Genomic DNA, 23,984 nt, shown 5'->3' on the forward strand with positions numbered 1-23,984 from the left:
GCCATAGTGCGCCAGAACGCACACCACACATCAGCTATTAGTGGGGAGGAGAACAGAGTAATGAACCCAACACCCTGGGATTTTTAAACACAGAGAGTCAGGATCTTGGTTTTACATTTCATCCGATGGACGGCGCCTTTTTACTGTTCAGTGTCCCTATCACTTTACTTCAGCATAAGGACCCACACAAACCGCAGAGTGAGTGCCCCCTACTGTCCCCACTAAAACCTTTTCCAGCAGCAACCCTAGCTTTCCAAGAGGTCTCCAATCCAGGTACTGGACAGGCTCACACCTGTTTAGCTTCAGTGAGTTGCCAGTTGCAGGCTATAAATATGTCAATTTGATAACAACACATATGTACAGTATAAATCCATGAACCAAAATTTGTCAGAGCACCCATGTTGTAACCACTTTGCACTCTGTCATGTGACCCAGAACAGCTCCAGAAGCACCACTGAATTGCAGGGCCTGCCTGTCAAGCCCAGACTTTGTATCTTAAGACTCTTTGTGTCAGAACGTGTGCCATGTGATTTTTTTACTATAGCTATACTATAACATTTCTGAGATAAACAAGATTTTAAATGCAATTAGATTTATTTAGTTTCTGATTTTGTTTGTTAAAAAATTGTAAATTTTAGCTTCAATCTATCTAATGCAGGGGTCCTAATTATGCACTTTATGAGTCCAGCCTGCTGAAGGCAGGAGAACAGAGCTGTGCTTTGTTTGAATGAACTCTGAACTTACTTGTAATGGGCAGGTGAGAAGCCACACAATTTTCCTATCATAAAATATGCTGGGGACTCATGTCTATAGCGTTTTTCAACTTTCAGAATCCTTTTATAAAGTGAATACTGTTTGTAGTAAACTGCAATAAGGTTAATAAAAGATTAGTTATGACACTACACATCTGTCTAATACTAATATTATTTATTATGCTGCCTCACATGGACCTCTGTCTGACAGATCTGATGGTGCCTAAAATCCCTGAGCCAAACAGCAGTCAGCTTCAATTATGAGGATACTGAAACCATGAGAGAAAGAGCATGTCTGTGTGTGTTTTGGCAATCATTCCTGCTCATTTTCTGTTGACAAATTTTCATTCTTGATTGGGCATCCCCAGTCCACAGGGTCAAATAGAATGTTAACAATAATAATAATAATAATAATAATAATAATAATAAAAACTTTATTTTATTTATCACCTTAAAAAGTAGCTTCTCAAAGTACTTCGAAGATGATTCGGGCCTGTGAATTATCTACCTGAATAAGCATAATCTGGCACAGTGAAGAAAAAGCATGGGCAGCAGGTGGTTGGGGACTTGAAGCTAGATCAAGCTTGCGTAGGTGTATACACGCGAGAAGCATTGCTGCAGGCTAAAGGAAATAGCTTGTGTAATCAATTACAATAGCATTTCTATTTTATAACTCTAAGGTGCACTGCAGTCGAAATATATAAAACTCCAATTTTACCAGAAGAGATTACATATGTTTTAGTTTATGCCTGAACTTCTTCCACCTTTTGGGAAGGGCCAGTTACTCAAAAGATATTTTATTACCCTTTTAGAAACATAAAATAACTCTACAGGCATTTGAAATACAGTTAACAAATTAATGAGTATTTCTGCACGACATGTTATTATAAACCTGTGGTTTTTATTTATTTTAATAGTGATTGTTTTGCTTAACAACCAGATTGCGTGAATTTTAGATAAAAAGCTATGATTAGATTTTATTACTTATTTTTGGAGTTTTGTGCAGGACGTCATGTCTATGGGCACACACTGATGGCAAAGGTTTAACCTCAGAAAAAGAACACAAAGAACTGCACCCTATTAGAGTAAGAGTTGACAAACAAGAATTAAAACAGTAAAAACACTTTAAACAGTTAAAAGCAAATACAAAACAGGCTGTTTATGGATTATCCAGTCAGGACAGTATGAAGCTGGCTGATTTCACAATGTGCTTTCACTCAAGGCATATCTGCAGTTGCGTGAGAGATTTCCATATCTCACACACTCTTGTAAATCACAATTGAACAGTAGTAACTCAAAGAATGAACTCAAAACATGTCTGTTTTCAATTTCAGAGCAAATGTCTTGCCAAGACTGGGGCTGATTCAGAGACCACCCTTTGGTAGAGCGAGACTTTACTGGCCAGATCACCTCAAAATACTTTAAGATTCGGCTTCCCTCGTCACGTTATACACCAGCAGCCAGAATGACTCTGCAGCCACTGGCTCCCTGCCCTGAAAAATCGGGAGGGTTCTTTTACCTAAATGTTCTGCAATGACACCACCACTGTGTTACCCCAGAAGGCTGTGATCAATAATCCACAGAAGTGCTACCTACAGTAGGTCTCGAGAGTCAGGAAATTGTGAATTGAAAACCACTTCATTCATGTGGTTTTTACATTAACACAAACTTAACTTTGCCATCTTACTAAACAACCCTGGGAGGATGTTCTCAGATTTTTGTGAAACTCAAATAATATGCTTTTGTGTCATGCATGAACAGAAAAAGAACAGATTCATTTTAAACAAAGAGGAATTTAAAAAATGTAGCGTGAAGAACAAAATTAAGCATGGCAGTAGATATTGTGCATAGAGCCACAGTAACACCATAAATTAACTGCTCAACAATTTGTAGAAAAATAGAACTTGACTGGCAAATTTGGCAAGAAATGACTGGAAATCCATTTACCCCAGTCTTTCTTTGCTTTAGGACAGCCTGTTTGGGTGCTTGATGACAGGTATGCTCTGTTAGTTAATAGGAGCTCAATTTTCAGTAACTTGTTAGATCAGCTCATACTTTAAAATGCAACGTTTCCAGCCTTGCTATAAGACAGAATGGATTGTTGTTGTCAGCATTCAGGAACAAGATATTCTAGACAACTTTGAGTGAAATCTCTCAATAGCAGATTTTTTACAGGTATTGTTTAATTCTGACATACACAAAGACGTCTACATCTGATAATTCTTTGTGAGTGGCACATTACAGTAACCTACTGAAATAGCTGTACTGATGCAGTGTAAGGATTGGAAGTCTTGCTCTAAGAATTATTTTAATAACACTATAAGTGAAACCTTTCATATGAAATAAACCTGAACACTATTGCCCTTTATTGTGCATGCTGTCAAGGTAGGCTATGTTTTTACACATTCTCCAGTAGTCATTCCTTTGCTCCAAATAACTAATGTCAGGAGAAGGGAAAACTACTGTTGAGAAACGTATACAAGCATACTTCAGGCATAAGTAAATATATTCTAGTGACACCAGATATCAAATCTTATCTGTTGTTATTCGTTAAAAAAGAAACTGGAAAAATCCAACTTTGTTTTGGATAATCCTCTTTCCTGGGAGTAATATTGGCTTTTGCATCTGTGTTCAAAAAGCAGTTTCAGAGTGTGCCTGTGTACTTGGGATTTAAAGGCACTTTACTAAAAACAAGAGAAGAGCTGTATAACAATTGAGAATGATGAAAATCTGAGTGACTCTGTGGCCAGGGACAGCAGGCAGGATTACATCAGCACAAGGAGAACTAGAGGTGTTATCGGGGGTTTTATTTTTTTGCTAGTCACTCACCATGCTGTGTGTTCTGACTGAGGATGCTGCTGCATAGCTGGGCTGGGGTGATGGCCAGACTCTGACAAATTTCCTCTCGGGTGTAAGTCTCTGGGTGCAAGACCTCTTCCACTGTCTTCAGCATCTCCTCCAGTGAAACTCCCAGCTCTGTCTGCACATCCCCCAGCTTCTGCAGTCTGCTCCAATCCAGGCCTTTTGCCTTAGACAGAAGCTGAAAATATACACATTAAGTTATGCTATTTTTATGCCTGTATTTATTATGATGTGGGTTACAAAAAAATGTAAAAAAATACATTTGCATTCCCAAATAAGGTCTTCATTTACTTTGAAGGACAAATAAGATTCGTCAAGAGATAAGACAGGAAGAATTCCATGTCAAAAATTCATTCGAGGTGACTGGTTCACCCAATGAAAACATATCAAAACAGGCCAGACACTCTGGCTAAACAATGCAAAATTAATCTTCAAAAAAGCTACAGAAAGGAAGCAAAACAGCACATTTTTCTACTTCTCTTTGTCCAATATGTTTAGATGAAAATTCTTTGTTAGGAAATATCCTGTGGTTCATAGAATTCCCTCTCCTGGTTGCATGCAGCATTTGGATGTATTTTTTTAGAATTCCAAAACCCAATAGAACTTGATCCTATATAGAATGACCAACATTTCAGTTTGAAACTAACAATTTATTTTCTTGTCTTAGTCTAAATCCCCCCAAATAGCTTTCTAAATAAAATTAAACAACAACAATCAAACTAATTACATGTGGCTATGTCTGAGTGGCATGGCAGAAAACATACATTCCTCAGAAATAAAAAATACTGTACTCATTTTGTAATGCTTGAGTGCAAAATTAGTTCAATATTAAAGTACTAAAATCTATTCTTAAAAAGCTGGCTATTTAAAAATGGATCCTAAAAATATTATATACAGTAAAATATTCTTAACTAAAAGTCTCTCATTTTGTTTCATGCAGTGTTACATTTCTCTTACAGTCACTATAATGATTACTGTAAGTTATGCTGAAAGTAAATAAAACTTAAATGAGATGCTGCAAATTACTACACTGAAAAACTAAACTTCTGACTTTTAGCACTTTTTTACTACTTTTAACACTAGCACTAAGTTTTTGTGTGCTAAGTTTAGTGACAACATATCAGATTAGATTTCCGAACGCATGTAGACAATTCCCATGAACATATCGTCTAACCTGAGGTGTAATGCATTCACAAGTTCTTAACGCTGTAGCAGACCAGCCAGCTACACCACAGGACAGTCAACTGTTTGTCTCACCAAGCTGAATGTGCATGTTATCTCAGGCTGTCACAGTCTCCTCTTGACTGAAGTCTGGCCTCAAGGATGTGGTATGGTAAGACATATTGAGAGAAAGCTGCAGACACATTCTTGGTTGAAAGCTGGTATACGCAGTGGCTGCCTATATCTCTGGCACCCACTACCACTGATCTGTGGCAACATAAATAAACACACACCAAGACCATGGAGACTGTCTCCAATGAAGTCAATTATCCTTTGTGAACCATTCAGCCTGTTAATCTTCCATCAAGTATTTAGAGAAAAAAAACTGCCACAAAATGTCTGATAATATCCGACTAGCAACGTAAAACCAAGCACGTCCGCGACGTTCTTTTTAAGGCTTGCTGTGACCGAACAATTGAAAATCGCCTGGTACTGTACTTGTCAGTCCTGTGTTACTACTGTGAGCAACCTGCCGCCCACCCTACGGCAGCGGGCACCGTCACGGCCCCCCGCAGCACACAGAGCTTCAAACGGAGGGGCAGCGCCGCTCTCGCCCGCAGGCACCCAGCGGTGCCCAGCGGCGGTCACTCCAGCCACCCAGAGACATCAGGGCAGCTCAGGCCCCCCCACACGGGCAGGGCTCTGACAGTTATGCCTGCTGCTGGGGGAAGCTGGATACCAATATGGCCAGACCTGTTCCTTTCCAACGTTTGTATTACAGAACACCATACTGAAACACTTACCTTTCAAAGTCAAAAGTTTATTTACCGGTTTCTTGGGGAGTTTCTCCATCTAAAGTCCATTAAAGTCCTAAAATTAAAGCTGCCTTTAGTTTCGGTCACAGTGAGAGACATGGGTCTTTAGCCTTTGAAAAGTTTTAAAAGGCGAATAACGTTTTTTTTTTAAATGGCAGGTGCTCACATTTTGGCTAGTTAAGAGGATTGCAATACCCACGTTGATGTAAATCCTCCAGGTGGTTTTTGATAAGATTATTTTGTGAGTAGAAAAAGTAGAAATGTTGAAAAGGAGCAAATCCAGATACAGACCAGACAGAATCAAGTCACACCTGTCAACATCAGTGCTCGGCCTTGGCTACAAAACAGCTATTGGTTGACCCTGTGATGCAATTTTAATTTGACAAATTATTAACCATTCAACATGTCTAATGCAGAATGCATCACTGCACTGTACCATTTTTTTAACACGTAATATCCTTCATGTTAAATATAATTGTTTTCTGATTAGAATTGTATCCTTTTTCTCCTTCTCAATTCTGATGCTGTGAGGAATTATGATTCAGTTTGCTACAAAAAAGATTGAAAAAAATACAGTTTCCCAGTGGTGGTTAGTATGACGACAGACTTGCCAAAATCTACAAAAAGATTTAGATTACACATTCAACCTGTTGGATTTTTCCCCACAAGTTTGAAGACATCTACACCAAGACTTCTCCTTCATCACTTCTCAGTGGCTCCATGGGGACCTCATTAACATATTAAACTCAGACCAGTTGTTTTACAACATCTTCACATTATATTTCTTTTCTGCATTGCTGAACTATGTGAGGTACAGAAAACACACCCTGCATTAAGCACGCTAAAATAGACTAAAAAAGTCCCTACACATTCCTGTTGAATTTAGAAGACAGAAAGGATTCCTGTAAAATTGTCAGTATAAAGGACAGTTATTTTTAAGAGCGTAAACATTTCTTCAAGTTTAATCAGTAACCTTTAATGCCTAAAATGCTTAATTAGATGTTCTAAAAATTGTAGAATAATAATATGCTTTAGATATTCGGAGTGCTGTGTGGTGCTCCCTCGGAGTTGAGACCTACTCATATCCTAGCAGACAGAAAGAGAGGTTACTGAGCTGTAATAAAAGTGCAGGTTCCAAGGCTACTAGACTAAGGTTAATTACAACTGTCTATTAGGGGAATATAATTTAAAGTGAAGTTAATTAAGCTTCATTTTCTCTCCATGGTTTTAGGTTTAGTAAACTAGTCCTTTTCATCAGATAAATATTTACATTTACTTCATAAAGATAATGGAGCACATTAAATTTTTTTCAAAAGACGCTAAAGCTAATATTATTTAATAGTTAAGTACAACGGCCAAAACTATTTGACACATCATTTCTGCAAGGACAATATTCTCTGGACCTTTCTTTTCCAGTACAGCATAATAATGATTTTTTTGTTCTACCAAAGTTCAGTAAGAGAAATCTCTCGATCACGGCAAGAAGCCAAACAGCACTTCAACCGGAGCTAAAAAACCTTGTTCTTTCTTTATTTTTTGTATTTTACTCATATCTAGATCTTGTATAGGTGATGTGTGTACAACCTAAGGGTTTAAAATGAAAAACAATGTTTCCAAACATACTGTAGCCAGTCCAGGGCGATCTCCTCAATTAACAACCTGTCCATGATTCCTGTTGGCCAGGCAGGAGAGGGACAGACACAGTGCCCTACCATTTGAGCCACTGGGTCAACAGGTATATTTACATCCACACAAAGCTTCTGAGGTTCTGAAGAATCTAAATACATATGGTACAATGTGTCTATCAGTGCAACAGGTGGACATAAAGGCTTCAATATAAGTTCAATATAATATAAACAATCTGCAAGCTCAGTAGAATCGTGGGTGTTCTGTTGGGGCGACAGTGAGAAGGGCAATGGATTCAAAATAAGAGGTACTTCTTGTATTCTTTGGCTGCAGTAAGAAAAGAGCTGGATTAGATCCTTTGGATCACTTATATCTTGTTTGTAACTGTTTTTATGTTCTTAAAACCCTAATTACATTACAATCACCAGTTCTTGGTTTTGCATGCAATCTAGTATTTCTGTAGCTTTCATGTTTTACAGTGGAGAACAGAAAGGAGAAGCTAATTAGAAGCACCTGGGTCCCATGTCCCATTATCACCTAAAAAGCTGAAACAATAAACATTCTATAAGTCTATATTGACAACACCCTTTTGGGAAGCTATCGAACACATAAACTGTTATTGTTAGTTATTGTAAGCTGAACAGCTGATGGAATGTCCTACACTGTAGAGTCCATTATTGCAAATATTCCACTGATCTCTAAATAAACGGCTTAGTAGAGCCATGCCCTGTAATGACAGATTACTGTACTTTGTTTATTGAGAAATACCATTAGTGAGAAAGGAGATGTCAGATAAAAACAGACCAAAATGGAAAGTAGTGGTCAGAGATGTGAAATGAGCAAGCAAAGGCATTCTGGTTAAGTAGTAATTCATTAGTCATGAAAACTCCAGGTGGATCTATATTAAACAATCCAGTAATAAAGCAGTGCGTGTCATATTGTGGAAAACACCCAATTTAACAAGCAAAGTATTCAGGCTAATGTCTAACAACTGATTAAATAAATAGTCCTGCTGATTAAAATTACTTGAATTCTTTCTCAATAAAGACATTAAGAAGGATTTTAAAAAAACGCTAGTAAAGGTTACATCTTTTTTTGATATCCTTTAAACCTCCTAAGACTACTTACTGATTTTCCTGAAATGGTATTACATAAAGAGTGCCTGTTACAAAACAAAAACACTCAAGTGTACACTGTCTGCAGCATAATATGAATCTCACATGAAAAAGCGTGACTTATAAAATATTCAGAATCTGTATAATCAACTTACATTTAACTAAGTAGGAACAGAGGGCAGTGAAGCTTTGTTTTCCTTTCCATTTGCAAGTCTGGCACAGATTCAGGCCACCTTGAAGAATCTGAAAACCATTACCCTGCACTCATGGTCAAAAGTGCACCACATATAGGATATCACATGGCAGATTCTGACATTAAGAAGGAGTGTCTGAAAAATACAAATCAAATCTCGTGCAAGAACTCCAGGCTCAACCTCCCAAACCCACAGTATACCCCACTTCTGCTAATTTGCTCAATTACTAACAGCTCCAGTCTCGCTCACAACGACATGTGTGGATACTGTGGAGAGGGCATCTCTGCAGAATGATGTAATTCGAATTTGATTAGGAACATGGCATACCTTTGCAGCTAGTCGGCACTCCACAACCCTGATGTTGAAATGAGAAGTTGCAGCCTTGTTCATTTCAACACAACAATTAGCGATCACGAAAACGGCCCCAGCTGGGAGTCTCACATCAGTCGCCCTCAGGGGGTTGAACTCAATTAGTTTTGCCTGCAAAAAATTAAAAATGGCATTGGTGATGAGTATGTACAGTATGTCCATTTTCAGCACATCCTTTACTAATTATCTATATACAGTACACACACAATTGCATTAATAGTTTTTACGGAAATGGTGACGCATACAAAGTGATTCACCAAAATGGATTATTTGCGTGTATTTTTGTCAATTTAGTTGAGTGTGACAGGGATGCGGTTTTCAGGTTTTTCACTTTCTCAGCAGCAGCAAAGCTACGTACAGTCCCCTGCTCTGCGAGGAAGGAGATGGACTGATCCATCCCGCCACCCTCCGTGCCAATATATCGCTCACAGCGCGCGCAGATCTCTGCCAGCTCCACCTGAAAAATAAAGAGGATGGGATGCAAGGCAGATGAGAGCTGTTATTAAATCTTGGTAACAAATTAAATTAATTTACATTCAAGAAACAATTTACACATTTCGAATTAAGCACACAATCATGTTCTTTGTGAAAGTACTGGAAGTCGCCATGTTGTCGCAAACTCACATTTGAGTTACCATGAACTGCGACGTGAAGCAGCCCTTCCTGCTCTTTAGTCTCTGTAATTAATTATTGAATGAGATGTACGAGCGAATAAGTACAGCCTGTGCAGCAGACATTTCACCGCAGAAAATGTTCCAACATCATCTGTATGCAGAGTTAAGAAGTAAGCAGTATTTGTCGGCAAAACTGTCTCAAAATCTAAAGCAAAATTTCTATTGGACTAAAAGCAATGTATTCAGACGTCTGCGTGTTTACAATGTCATAGGGCTGAACACATCACCAGAAGTTTTGTTGCCTCGGCCTGAATCGCAAAATATGGTGCTGCGCATACCGGGAAATTTCTTCTATTTAGTGATGTAAATTGCAGTTGTTACAAGTTATTATGTACATTTTACTTTTGTTGCAGTGTGAATTGCACTCATCAGTGCTGATTCTTTCTAACCCCAAATTTGTGAAAATAGCTTTGCAGTTCCCCTTTAATGCAGTGGCTGTAATGGTGGCTGTAAATGCAATAATTGCACCAACCTGCTGTATTGAAAACATACAAAATTGATTAGTGAAGAGCTGAACAAACAAGATTATGGGAAAAAGAAACCTATTAAATTCTGTCAAGTTAAGTGTTAGGTTTCCCCTCAAGGAGGGAATCAGAGTTCAGATCATAGTTTCTAAACCAATGTCACACTCTGGTGACCGGGAACACTCTGTTTTTCAAATGAGACATTGAACTGTGGTCCTGACGATTTTAAAGATCCTATTGCCGATTAGTGTAGGGGGTTAACCTGGTGTCCTGGCTAAATCTCCCCCTGAGCTTGCACAATCTGGCCTCCCTAACTAGCAGATCAGGCTTAACCTGACTAATATTAGAAAATGGACAACAAAGCTGTAAGAAATGTCTCTGGGAGAGTTAAATGGAAGGCGGAATGATTAATACTCATGCACATGAAAAACCTGATGCACCTCACACAATTCAAGCCAGCAGAAGAGGCCACAGCCTGAGAGAGAAAATGTGCTTGACTATAAAATTGCATAAACAGTCACAGCAATAATGATTTGGAAATTATACAGTTGCTTTCGATGGATAGTTAAAGTAAAAGTATCAGTCCTGGATAAGTATGAAATGATTGTTGTAGCAGGACACAAGAGTCCAAACTTTCCGCACATCTGAGGATCTCCATCACATGGCCGCAGATCCCAGGGATCTGCTGTGAAGATTCGGATCAACTCCCACAGCAGATGAGAGGTGGGCTAAAGACTTTAAAGCCATGTCTTACAGTGGAAACTCCTAATCCTGGCTATTCAGTGTAACGGAATCCTTTCTTCATCCTAGCTCTGTGCTACTAAAGCCCGGTTGACAAGTCTGAGCTCTTCCCCCTGTGAGGAACATGGCCCCTTGTGTCAAGGTACAGTAGCCCCAGCACAGGCCTACCTCTCAGTTCCATGTGAACAGAGCCTAGAGCCAGTCACTGGACTGGCCATCGGGAATATGTATGACTGACACTTTCTGTGGGTATGAGGAGCATCTGTGGCCAATGAAGGGAACAGATGGAAATCTGCCACCTGACCCACACTGCAGCCTTTCTCACTCATTTAGTGTCATTCTTGCCCCACCCACTGCACACTCCACCCAAAACCTTTTCTAATAAGCATACATGAGAAATATTTTCTAGCTTCAACTACCTGCTAGTTCTAATACCTACCAATGAAGGATGATGAAAAACTCTTTGCAATATAATTGGATAAATATCTTATTTAATATTCTTATTTTGCCTTTAAAATCTGCATATTTCCTCAGCTGCATCATGCACATTTGTGCATACGCAGTGGTGTCAGTCATTTAATAATCACGGAACACAACTTTAAATGCCTTAGAACTATTATATATTGTCCTTTTATACTTTTTCCCCATTAAAAAAAATCAAATCAAAAGCAGACTTCACTAGATACTTACAAAACTGAAGCAGGCAGTGTAGCTGTACAATGTAAAAGGCTGCACACGTCAATTAAACATGAGACTAATTAACATCCCCATCTGCTTACAGTTTGCATGCTAAGTTCCAATTTGCTGAATTTCACATGTGTTTTATATGGTAATGGCACTTATTTTCATCAGAAGCAGGGACATGTTTGTCAAGAATTATCTGCATGTCATCATAACCACAAAAATTGTGGCCTGATGTTATCTCCTCTTTAACTTTCTTGAAACCCTATGTCTCCCGTCTGAATCATAAAAGATTAAGGTCTTTGATTACCACACATACAGCTTTAAATTTCCCTGCCTCCTACACAAATGTAGGAATAAACATGGCCAGCTTAACAACTGGTTAATCATGCTGGAATTACAGCAATGGTGGGAAAGGATCCCAGAAATATTTGTAAGACCTCTTCTCAGTAGCCTTTTTAAATCTTTACAGATTGTAAAACTCTTGATTTCTATTTTAGGTTACCAGGCTGGAGTTTCTCTATAATAGTATTCTCTCTTTTTTACCCCAAGTTGTGAGTGAAAATGTGCACACTCATAAAACAGCAGTTGTGAAGCAGCTGTTGGTTATTAATATCCTCTTCAGATGAATGCACCTGAATGAGACCAGAATCAGTCTTACAGACCTTACCAATGTGATGAAAATGACATGAACCAGGCTGACCTGGGGTTCAGTCAGAAATCTATAATCAGTTCTTTCTGCACTCAGGTTTTTTTTTTGGGAATTTATAAACAAGCACTCGGTTCTATTTTACTGTATATTGATATGGCAACAAGAAAGCAATCTCCTTCAGTGATTTATTTGAATCGTGGTTTTGACTTTCACAGAACACAGACTAATATCAAAATGAAAAATAAAGAGTGTTTAGCCACTGAATGCAATTGGGTTCAGAACGACCTGTATAGCAACTAGGCTTATCAGCTCTGATCTCTCAGTGGTTTCCCAATTTCAATACTTCCCTATGTTTTCAAGGCCTAAGGCCTGTCTTGTCTGTGAGTTATGGACCCTGCAGCAGGAATTTCCGAACATTTGTTTGAACACAAGAGCCAAGCCTATAGTTGTGTTCCAGCACATTTTCCACCATTTTTTCCTTTAAGGAAAAACAGTCAAAGCAGGAACAACCTACTAAGGGTAAAACAAACAGCTGTGGATATTCAAGCACTTAAAAATAGTTTGTTAGTCTGAATGCATTAAACTGACTATAGGCGCCAACTTTTCAAAATCCTTGGAGGTGCCTTTCTTGAAGCAGAATCACATTAACGAAGCATTCCTCTTCCTCTCTCGCATCTTAAAGGGGAACTGCAGCCTCAATTTCTCAGACCGGTTATTAAGTGTCAGTCATAAAATAAATTGCTAAATTGTACAGGTTCCAATTTAAGCACAACATTGTGAACTTTGTGAAGGTACTGTATGGTCTCGCCAGGTGAGAGCAAGAGTTTGCAGGAAACTGTCCCTTCCTGCTCACTATTCACTCCAATGACTAATGTAATGTGATATATTAGCGAGTACAGTAAGTACAGAATGTGCAGCAGACATTTAACCTCAGAAATGTTCCAATGTGATCTGCATGCAGAGTTAACAAGTTATATTTGTCAGCAAAGCTGTCTCAAAGTCGAGAGCAACATTTCTATCGGATTAAAATAGCTGTATTGACAAGCTTGCTTGTTTACAATGTACTGTAATCGGGCTGCATCACCTCACTGGAAGCTTTGTTGCCTCATTCCAAATCGCAGTGAGGGCAATATGGTGTTGTGTATACCTGAAAAGTTCATGTATGTTGTGATGTAAATGCAGGTTTTACACTTTACTGGGTATATTTTACTTTCATTGTGGTTTGAAATGCACACATCAATGCTGATTCTTTCTAACCCAAAATCTAAAAATAGCATTGCAGTTCCCCTTTAACATGAATAAAGAATTTCATTAATTGATTTAAGTGATGTTAACAATATAAACACAACAAGGAAAACAAGTTCCTTTACATTGACCTCCCGGTATTGAAGTTATTTAAGATGTCTTCAATGTTCGGTGAAACAGAATCTCTGGGAATTATGTGACACCGAACATTTCATTTTTCTTGGTGGAATACATCACTTCACACACTTTTTACAGAAGTCTTCTTCTTGTGATAAAAGATGTGATAAAAGCTTGCTTTGTGGTGAGCCAGATTGTACTTTCGTGTCAAATCCCTTCAGGTTCTGCCTCTGTTGAAAACTCCATCAAGACCTTTCACATCTTAATTTTAGCAAAAAAGTGTTCTCTTCTTATTAATAAACATGTATCAAGGGAAAGCTAATGTCCACTTTTCTTGAAATGTCCGGCCTTTAATAGGTTTTACTCTGGTACTGCTACTTCAACACTTTTCACTCGCTGACAGATCATTTTCTGTTACTATCAGAGGTCAATTCACAGTAAGTGCAGATACTGGGGCCTGTGTTTTTTTTAAATGTGGGCAGCATGTTGGTGCAGTGTTCAGCACTGCTACCTTGCAGCGCTGGGTTCCCTGGGATCCATTTCTGATCTCCCTGTCTTCGTGTGGGTTTCCTCTGTGTGGTTTGGTTCTCTCTCACAGTCCAAAGACATGCTGGTTAATTGGCTTCTGGGAAAACTGGTCCTGGCATGAGTGTCAGTGTCTCTGTGTCTGTCCAGTGATGGACTGGCATCCTATCCAGGGTGTATCTTACCCATTGGTTGCCGGGATAGGCTCCAGCTCTACCGCAAACCTTAATTGGATGAAGAAGTTGGAAGATGGATGGATGAGATGGATTACATATGCTTCCATTTCAGAAATTTATAGCTCTTTTAAAGCTTGCTCATTGGCCGGCGCAGACACCTTTTCTAATCAAACAGCAGTTACTGATGATTCAAGCCGTTAAAGGATAAACCAGCTCAATTATAATTAACTGAAAGGTAAGTTGACCACAGAGTCAAGAACACAACATATTCATCCTTCTGTAAGCGCAATCCTCCAGTAATTCCCAGATAGGAACAAAGTCAACCACTTTCCCCTGCTTTTACAATATTATGATCAGTAATATTGAGGTGTTTGAGCACACACAGCACCCACAGACCTGGCCTGTACGATACTGCAGACCTATGATACTGAAAGGACAAACTGAACTAGTACATCTCCTACCCTGCTCAAGCACAGACACCCGAGGACATTCTCTTCTATAGTGTGCTTGGCAGAACAATATGACACAGAAAAGTGGTGGTAAACTAGGTGATCTCTAGAAACAAACACAACCATTTCTCCCCATTGCTAATACAGTGTAAAATCAACACCTATGAAAATCTTAGGAAAATGGTAAGTAATTTGGTTGGCTTTGCCAAAGCCTAGGGGTGAATCTGTTGGCTTGCAGTAAAGCTGTGAAAATGTCAAAGTTGTAAATTGCTTTTATTTATATAATAATTGTATATTTTGATTTTATTTTAGTTTTTTTTATTGAAGGGGGGGTTATGCCTGCCCAGAAAGGCCAAGACCCCCTTTAACAGAATAAACACCTGCATTATTTTAAAATATGGAACCTTTTACAGGCTAAGAACAGATGTTTTTCTAAACAGAGCCACATGATAGTGCAAAGGTAGACAGCTATTTTTAAATCACTTATTCATTAAGAAAAATATGCTGTTTTGTCTTTAAATCAAAATAAATAGACCTACATCTGGGCCTCTCATCTTTCAGTATTGAACTCATTAGCTCAGACTAGTATAGAGATGATTAAAAAAGAAAACATGAACACCTGAAACAAGTATGTGTGCATTCATGCAATATCAGTTCACTTCTATAAAAATACAGTCCATACTCAGACGTGTTGCCTTTGAGAAACCTGGCAGTAAATAAACCATAGTTATACTATACTGATGGATCACTGCCAAATACTTGTTTACTATAGCCATGATTAAATCTCTGCCATATGCTTGAGCTGCATCACTAATAGAATATAATTTGTATAATAATATTTGTCTTATTACACTTTGCACAAAATGTGCTCTTTTACCTACAGCACATACTTAAAAAATGAAAAAGGTGCATGAGTACCTTCAGTTTATCCAAACAATCAGTAGCCTTGGTTTAAATGTCAGACATGGCAGAACTAATTTAGACAGGCTACGCTACGTTATCATTTTCTCATTCATCTTGAGGACTCCCTCTAAACTGTTCTGCTACATTTTTAACCACACTTTGTTTAACTTCATTGAACTACTGTTTACCCAGAAGAATGCTGTGGTACTGCTTCAAAACCTTCCTGATGGTTTGATTTGTTGATAGCCTCCTGCGAACATGGAGAGGAATATTGTCTGTGATTATGAAAGCATGAGCCAGTATACTTTCACAAAGCAACAATGCAGATGTACAGCTTTGCAAGAAGGAGCTGTGAGTTCACAGATGACAAGTTGCTGAGCTGAGGATGTGTTAAACAGGCAACGTCTGCGGTTTTTATAATTGCCTCATTTCATTTACATAATTTCTTGTTGAAAAAAGTGGATATATATTCTCAAAAAGCACCTACAAAAACCTAGTTTTGAGAATACTACTTTATATATACAGTATGTGTGTGAAAACCAATTGCACAAAATGAATGTCCATCCTGTGATGTGCACAACCACACATACAGTAAGCCTAAAGAGTTGCACTGGCTCTTGAATATCACTTCCTAGAATGTACACTTAAAAGAGGGCTAAGCATTCTTCAACAAGCAATGCTAAGTAAATTTCATCAACATATGAATAACAAGATTTCAGATACAGAGAGAAAATACTCTTTTGACACATTTGACGCCTTCTATAGAACCTCCCCAAGTTGCACAGTAGTTTTGCTTAAATGTTTTTTGTCTCCTTGAGAAAAGATCAGTACCCTTGGTACTGTACCTTGTATCTGTTAAGAGCTCCTCCATCCTTCCACTATCATAATCCTGCTTACTCACAAGATACAAGATCAAGATATCCCTAAGATTTTGGGAACAATAAGCTACTAATATTCAAAGAACCATTTAAGCAAATTGATGCCTCATTGTGTTCTTATGTCCTGATTCTGACTTCATAGTGGTACCTTCTTTTCAGAATGACCTGCAATCAAACTGCCCTTTCTCTCTCAACCTCCTACTGTACAGTAACAAGTCTTTCTTACTGCTTCCCAGGTGCAGTGACATTTAAAATCTCTTTTGCACTAAATGTTTAAAAAAACTCTACTGAATTTCTGTTATACCTAAACACGTGGGATAAACTATTTATTCAGTTAATATGAATACTGATAGAATTTTAATATAAAACATAGTAGATTATTTTACTTTATTAAAAAGTATAGTTCAGAAAAAAATTAACCATGAAAAAGCCCAGAGTTCCCTTCAAAGTGAACGAAGTGAGTTTCTTTGATTGCAAAAGAAATAGTTATTTTCCCTGGCTGGTCTCTAGGGTCATAATTCCTGGTAAACTAAGTGTGGTTCTTAAGAAACTAACCATATGTGAGAAGGCCCTTGAACCATCACTACTTTAACAAATAAAGTTGTAATGAGGTCTCCCTCAGTGAAACAGCATAATTGTGCAGATTGCAAAGGCCAAGGATCAAGTCTGCAAAGCTGTTTTGGGGCATGTTCTTGAAACAGCTGACAGTCTGCCCAGCTGTCCTTCTGTCTTCATACAGCAGAGCTTCCTAGCTCATTGGGGGGAAAAAACACTCACATTCAAAACCTCTCAGCTGTGACACTGGAGTTAAATGGAAAACGCAATAATTCAAATTAGCAAACTGTTACACTGGATTACCTCATGGAGAGGGAAAAAAATCACACGGCAACTGAGATGAACATTCATCTTATAATAAATGTCATGAAAAGCCCCTTCAGATTGGGATGCTTAATTTCTGTAAAAGCAGGAAAAACACACAGCGCTGTCTGGAACTTCTCAGGCCGTCTGAAATTCCTATATCATCTGCTGGAGGGGCTGCCAAGAGGAGGACTAGCTGTGCTGAGGATGTTTCAGACAGATTTGTCAAAGCTTTGCCTGATGCTAAATTTGTCCAGCTGGAAAGGTGCTGAGAGCCTCTCACCAGAAGTATGATTGAACCAAGGCGATGTGTGGGGTTTTCGGGGCATATATCCAAAGGACACTGTCTCTTTCATCTCTCCAGACCATTCATTTTTTATTTTAATTCTTAACGTACCCTTACTTATCAGGTCTGTTTATTTGGTAAAGTGTTGAAATGCAGCAGCATTTATTTTAAGAAATTAAGAACCGCTAAAAGGCTATTATCACTCATTTGGACAATGTGACCCATTGATCCAAGTGCCACATCAGGCAGCTCCAGGCTACACATCAGACACTGCCTTTCACAGGATTTAAGCTTCTCTCTGACCCTGCTACTGAGCTCGTAGCATGTTATTTTGGGATGATGCTGTGAAACTTCGCAGTATTAATCAATTACCAATTTTAAAGAACAGATGCTGAAATTGTTTCTAAATTTAAAGCTTACCTAGCTTAATGAAATGAAAAGAGTTCAGTCTAATGAAGAAACGTAGCCAGTTGGACATTTCTAAGTCGGTCAGATTTAATTAATTCACATAGCTGAACATTTTCAATTAATTGCTTGTTGTTTGAAACAAAGCATAAACCTAATCCTAAATATTCCTCTTAAAATTGATATAGTTGTCTGCACCATTTTGGTTCCCTGGATTTAACTTCTGAAATATACCAGTGGTTAGATGGTACCCAGGTCTCCAGCAGTTATATTTCATATAGCAACACAAGCAACAGACCCCAAAATTTCCTTAAGAAAAATCTGCAGTGGGACATCCCAGCGATCAAATTCCAAACTTCAAAATGTATTTGCACACCAACATGCTAGCATCATATATTCATGAAAAAATACATATATCAGAATGAGTTCTGTCTCCAGACCTATTTAATGGTCAACAGAGAAACTCAAGGTGTGACACCAGTAAATTACTTTAATTTCTTATTTGTCAAATATACATATGAGAGTAAAAAAAAAAAAACCTGACAAAAGACAGAGTGGCTGAAATGGTGCTTTTTCTGAAACTCTGTTTTCTCAGGAGGCAAAAGAATGAGATTCAGTTTAGTTTTTGACAGCCTGGTGTCTCACTTCCACTCATTTTCCAGTAACTTGAATTGTGTGAACTGCTTTCAGTCACAGTTTTCTTTTCTGAGCTAATGGCATTTATAGAAATTAAATCAGCCTTCTCAATGGCGAGATGCTTGAAGCTAGACGCAGCCTTGAGCTACTGCAGTATTTATTGAGAGAGACTGTCCCAGATCGCCGAGGTCTGTGCAGAAGATGTGACCCAAGCATTGCACTTAACATCTGCTCTTTATTTCGAACAGTTTTTGAGCAGAAAAGAGAAAAACATTAAATGAAAACAAAACAAAACAGCTTGATGCTGTTAAGTACCCATTTTAATGTCAGCACAAAATCAAAACAGTGGGTTTGTCATATAATGTTATCTGAACATACGGTTTACTTTGGCAAGAAGGGACATTTCATTGCGGTAATGTGTTTACTGCATTTGTGTCTTTGAAAACTGTTGCCTCAGCTCCTAAACACAAAACAATGATATACTTAAGTATAACCTTCCCCCTTTTCAGAATAAATGCTTTTGTGTTCTAATGAGTATACCTCCTGCTCCGGGTGGAACTATAAAAATGAGTTTTGAAATACAATTCAGAAGGAACAAAAGTCTGCTCTTACGAATATAATTTATTCACACGTAAGAAGGGAAATAATTCATACCACTGACTTACTGCCAGTAAAGAAAAATGTTCATTATGACTTGTAAATGTCAATAATTACAAAAAAGAGTCACACGTTTTCGTGTGCTCCAAAAGATGACGCATTGTGAAGTGTGGGCATTGGTGAAACCTGTCTGTCCCTTTGCTGAGTTTTCACCACCAGCTCCAATCAGACAGAAAGCAGTGTGTGAGAGTGTGTGTGTGTCCTCTGTCCTTCAACTAAGTGCAGGAGTGGCACTTGCTCTTGTCAAGAGGATGCCCTTCTTTATACAAAGAGTGGTGGGTGTTTGCAACAAACTACCCTTAAGATGCAGCCTGACGAGACCCTTGGACTGGTGATCTGAGCCAAGTGGGCCAGACAAAACGCATAAATGTTTGTACCGCTCTCACGAATTCTAGCCCTGGCATATAAAAGCACCTGATTTTGAATTATAAAAAACATAAAAATGAAACATGTCATTAACTTAACAGCTATCCACATCACGCATCTGCAGCAAGTTCAGGTGCAAACGCAGCAGGACTCAGCTCAGATATGACCCCAGGCAAGAGCTGGCCCAGGTCTGCAGAGAGGCAGCAGCCTTTCGTGAGCACTTAATTGAAAAACACATTTAGAGGAATATAAAAATCAAGAAACATGCTGTGAAAAGTACACAGGAACTGCTCTGCCAAATGCCATGCTGGAAAATTATAAAAGGTTCTGGCAATGTTTAAGTAACTGTCAAAAACAAGATTACATTAACTCTATTACGGTCATTAGGTTCTGCATAAAACAGTTTTTGGCAATGAAAATTAAACGCCAGATAAAGCCTTTGTATACATTTCTGACATTTGAATAATACTAAATACAAAGTTTTGTGAAATGAATCACATATAAGTTTGATGGCTACAGAACATGAAAGAATTATGCTACGCAGTTTATCTGCGTGGACTAAGGTCCTGCAACACAGGGGTTTTATCTGGGGGTGGGAAATGAGCACAGGGGCACTTCGGTAAACTGTGCTAATTTCAATTACAGCCTGGGCAGAACTGTTATGATACACAAGCTAAATAATCTCGATTTGATTATATCTTTAGCATGGAATGGCACAGCTTCCTACTGGCGTCACGCTTGAATGTCAAGAGCCTCTAGAGATCAGGATGGAGTAATTCTGTAATGACTTCTTCTTAGGGTTGTGTGAACACCACTGTCAGTAATACTCTTCTGTTTAGTTTAAGCAAATTCAGTTCAATTCACCTAACATCATTCTGAGTCTCTTCTTCCGGGCTTGCACAGCTTCTTCATGATTTCACAGGTCTGGATAAATATTGGGACTCTCGATAACTACATAGCCTGCATGCTGGAACAGTAAATTGCATTACTCCTGCATCCTGAGTACGATTCCGGTCTGGGCTACTTTCTGTGTGGAGCTTGCATGTTCTCTTTGTGACCATGCAGGTTTGTGACAGACCAAAGACATGGTGTCTAAACTGTCTCTTGCATGAGTCCGTGTGTCCTGTGATGGATGAGTCCTGTTCTTGCCAAGTGCTCATTGCTTACTGTGAACCTCTATTGGACTAAGCAGTCAGATCGATGAATTGCTATGCTGTAATGTTGACATTTTTAATGTTGTCAAGTTTTAACTTCCACGTCTTGCTGCAGAGGTCTGAAATATTCCTATAGTACCCCATTGATTACAGCCAATATAATTAGAGTTTTATACAATAAAAGACTGTAACCCGGGATGAAATTCTTCAAAAAGGCCTTTATAGGACTGATTGTTAAGAATTCAGCTTGGGCCCTGTGTGAGAAGGCAGTGAGTTCAGTAAAAAAGGGAGTTCTTGTCTGAACTACATTCCCCAAAATGCTATAGCGCATAAGCAGCTGCCGTCAGTCACCTGACACCTGCACAACCTGGATGGGACACCAGTCTGATGCACAGACAGACACACCAGGGCCAATTTTCTGAGAAGACAATTAACCTAGCAGTCTTTGGACTGTGGGAGGAAACAGAAGTATCTGGAGGAAAGCCTTAGAACCAGGGGAGAATTTACAAACTCAACATAGACAGCACCCTGTGTCCAGAATGTAACACATCTTCAGGACTGCAGAGCTATACACAAGGCACAGCCAGGAGTGGATTCAAGGAAATCTGATGGAAATTCTGTGAAACAGCCACTTCCCCACGGCTTGCTGAACTCACACTCTCATGACTGCATCTAACAAAATCCTCTTAATCTCCATCAAGTACTTTAGCCAGTACATTATTACCGCTTGTCTCCAGGACTCTGATTCTATGTTGAGTCTGAAGTACTGTCTTGGATTAACAGGGACAGCCCCAGTCATAAGGCAGACTTCAGTTTCTGAACGTTACCTTGGAAAGAGTCTTCTCGTTGGCTTCCAGTGTCACCAGGCCTGCACAGCACACAAGTGCGCTGGAGCTGGACAGCCCAGAACTGGGGGGGATGGTCCCGTCCACAACACACTTAATCCCTGCAGGACTGCTGAGGCTGAAGTGCTCCTACAGACCAAGAAAAGGGGATTTTTAAGTGCTGTGGGGAGAGGCTGCACAAAAAAACAACCTCCATTATTGATAAATGCCAGTGCCTTGTAAAGGTGTTCAGACCCTGGTGCTGTTCTCACATTTTGTGGCTTTAAAGTGTGCATGCTTGGCACCTTGAAGCAGCACTTAATGTTGCATAGATGCACAACCTACTCCACACAGTTGCAGCAAACAAGAAAATAAATACATTATACGCAGTCATAACCATTCCATTTTGTTATGGTGAACCTAAACTAATCTAGGTGAGTTTATTATTAGTTGAGTGGTGCAGTAAAAGTAGTTTCAGTGATTTGGGAATAAATACACCTGTCTCTGTGAGGTGTAGTCAGGTAGTGAATTTCAAGCCAAGATTTAGCCATGAAGACTGAGGAGCACGGGAATAAAGTTTTATAAAGACAAAGATAAAGAGAAGGGTATAAAAACATCAAAAAGAAGCTAATATCACTTTGAACATGGTGAAGCTGATCACTAACAAGTCTGTCCCTCCAAACTGAGCAGCCGGACAAAGAGGAAACTGGTTAGGGATGCCACCATGAGGCCAATGATGAGTTTGAAAGTTACACAACTCAGTGGCTGAGAGAAAATGGCCAGAAATAAGGTGTATGGAACTGAAAAAAAGCATCTAAAATCCCGACATAGCCCCTAAGTGATACTGCAAATATGTGACAAAAGGTTTTATGAACAGACAGAACAAAACTAGAGATTTTTGGTCTAAATGCAAAGTGTTATATCTGATCCAATCCCAACATAGTGCATCACTCAGCCAACACCATCCCTAAAGTCAAGCACGGTGGAGGCAGCATTACATCAAATAATATCTCTGCCGCTTATCAGCTTGTCAATTCTGATGGGAACATAAATGGAGCAAATCCCTGGCAAATACTTAAAGAAAACTGCTAAAGACTCCAAACCAGCAGTTTTCAGCAGGACAATGATTTAAAACACAAGGCCAAAGCTACATTAGAGTGACTTGAGAAAATGAATGTCCTTGAGTGGCTCAGTCAAAGTACTAAATTGAATCCTATTGAGGATCTGTGGACAGACTTGAAAACGACTCCATAAGTAATCCCCAAGCAACTTGAGAGAGTTTAGGCAAATCTGCCAAGAGGAGAGGAATAGGCATAAATTGCACAAGGTCAGTATACAAAGTTGGTACAAATTTACACCAGAAGACTTGCAGATGTTACTGCTGCCAAAGGTGCTTCGACTGAATACTGAGTTCATGGGTCTGAATTCTTATGCAATCAAAATATTTTTGTTTTCTTTAGTCTTTATTGATATTTAGTGCAACCTGTCTTCAGTTAGAGCCTTCATGAAAAAATGCATATCCATCTTTTTTAAATATCATAAAATGGGACACCATAGGAAGGGTCTGAATACTGTTGCACGCCACTGTAATACTATGAGGAAAACCTAAACTGAAATCTTTAAAGGTGTTTTTTTCCTCCATTTCAGCACCTTGTTAGGGTAGGTTAGCTTCCAGAACAGGTTCACTTCTGAGCCATATTGAACTTTTTATACCCCCCACAGAAAGCATCGAATTCAGCACAAAGAAAGAAAAAATGCAGCACATTTTAAATATATATTATGTGCGTGCAGGAAAGAAATTAGCTGTTTTTATTATTCTTTTCTTTTTCAATAAAAGCACATGTTTCTAGCCTCTTATGTAAAGCTTGGAGGTCGTATTCTACCCAGCCTCTTGCAACTCAGTCTTTTACTGACTACGCTCTCAAACTCCCTTTCCAGAGACTGAAGCAGATTGTGGCCGAGAATGATGCTGCTGCCTGCGCCCTTTCCTACAGGGTGGCAGCCACTGCAGTTCTCAAACCACGTGGGGAATATATTGAAACTGAACCTGATCCATGGGGTTGTCTCAAACGTGAAGCGGACTTTCAGAGTTATCACGCCATGCCTGAAAAAAATAGACTCCAGTTTTCGGAGAAGAAAATCAGCCCAGACAAGTCTCGCTGTAGTTGCATCCCAATGGGCTTACATGCTCAAATTAATATAAACAGATGATCCCCCCCGGACCCCATCAGCACCAGACTTTTAAGTGTTTATCATAGTCTGCTAAATTTCATTTCTGCCAGCTTTTTTCCCATATAAAACCTGCTCAACTCATTCACTCTTAATTTAAAACGTTCCCGATTGTACGTTTTAAAATCATGACAGATATCTCTTACAACATGTTTATAACTTGTTCTTAT

At 38.9% G+C, this 23,984-nt stretch overlaps 1 protein-coding gene across 3 annotated transcripts in view; it reads right to left on the reverse strand.

Moving 5' to 3' along the window:
• galk2 (galactokinase 2) overlaps positions 1–23,984 on the reverse strand; it is a 30,729-nt gene that overhangs the window by 1,727 nt on the left and 5,018 nt on the right. For all 3 annotated transcript variants that reach the window (XM_006628642.3, XM_069190489.1, XM_015342915.2), the window contains exons 6-9: positions 21,589–21,735; positions 9,253–9,351; positions 8,853–9,005; positions 3,582–3,792 (exon numbers count right to left, since the gene is read on the reverse strand). In XM_006628642.3, coding sequence (XP_006628705.1) covers positions 3,582–3,792; positions 8,853–9,005; positions 9,253–9,351; positions 21,589–21,735 — 610 coding nt within the window. The remainder of the gene's footprint in view (positions 1–3,581; positions 3,793–8,852; positions 9,006–9,252; positions 9,352–21,588; positions 21,736–23,984) is intronic.

This window comes from Lepisosteus oculatus, chromosome 5, assembly GCF_040954835.1.
Source record: "Lepisosteus oculatus isolate fLepOcu1 chromosome 5, fLepOcu1.hap2, whole genome shotgun sequence".
Taxonomy (NCBI): domain Eukaryota; kingdom Metazoa; phylum Chordata; class Actinopteri; order Semionotiformes; family Lepisosteidae; genus Lepisosteus; species Lepisosteus oculatus.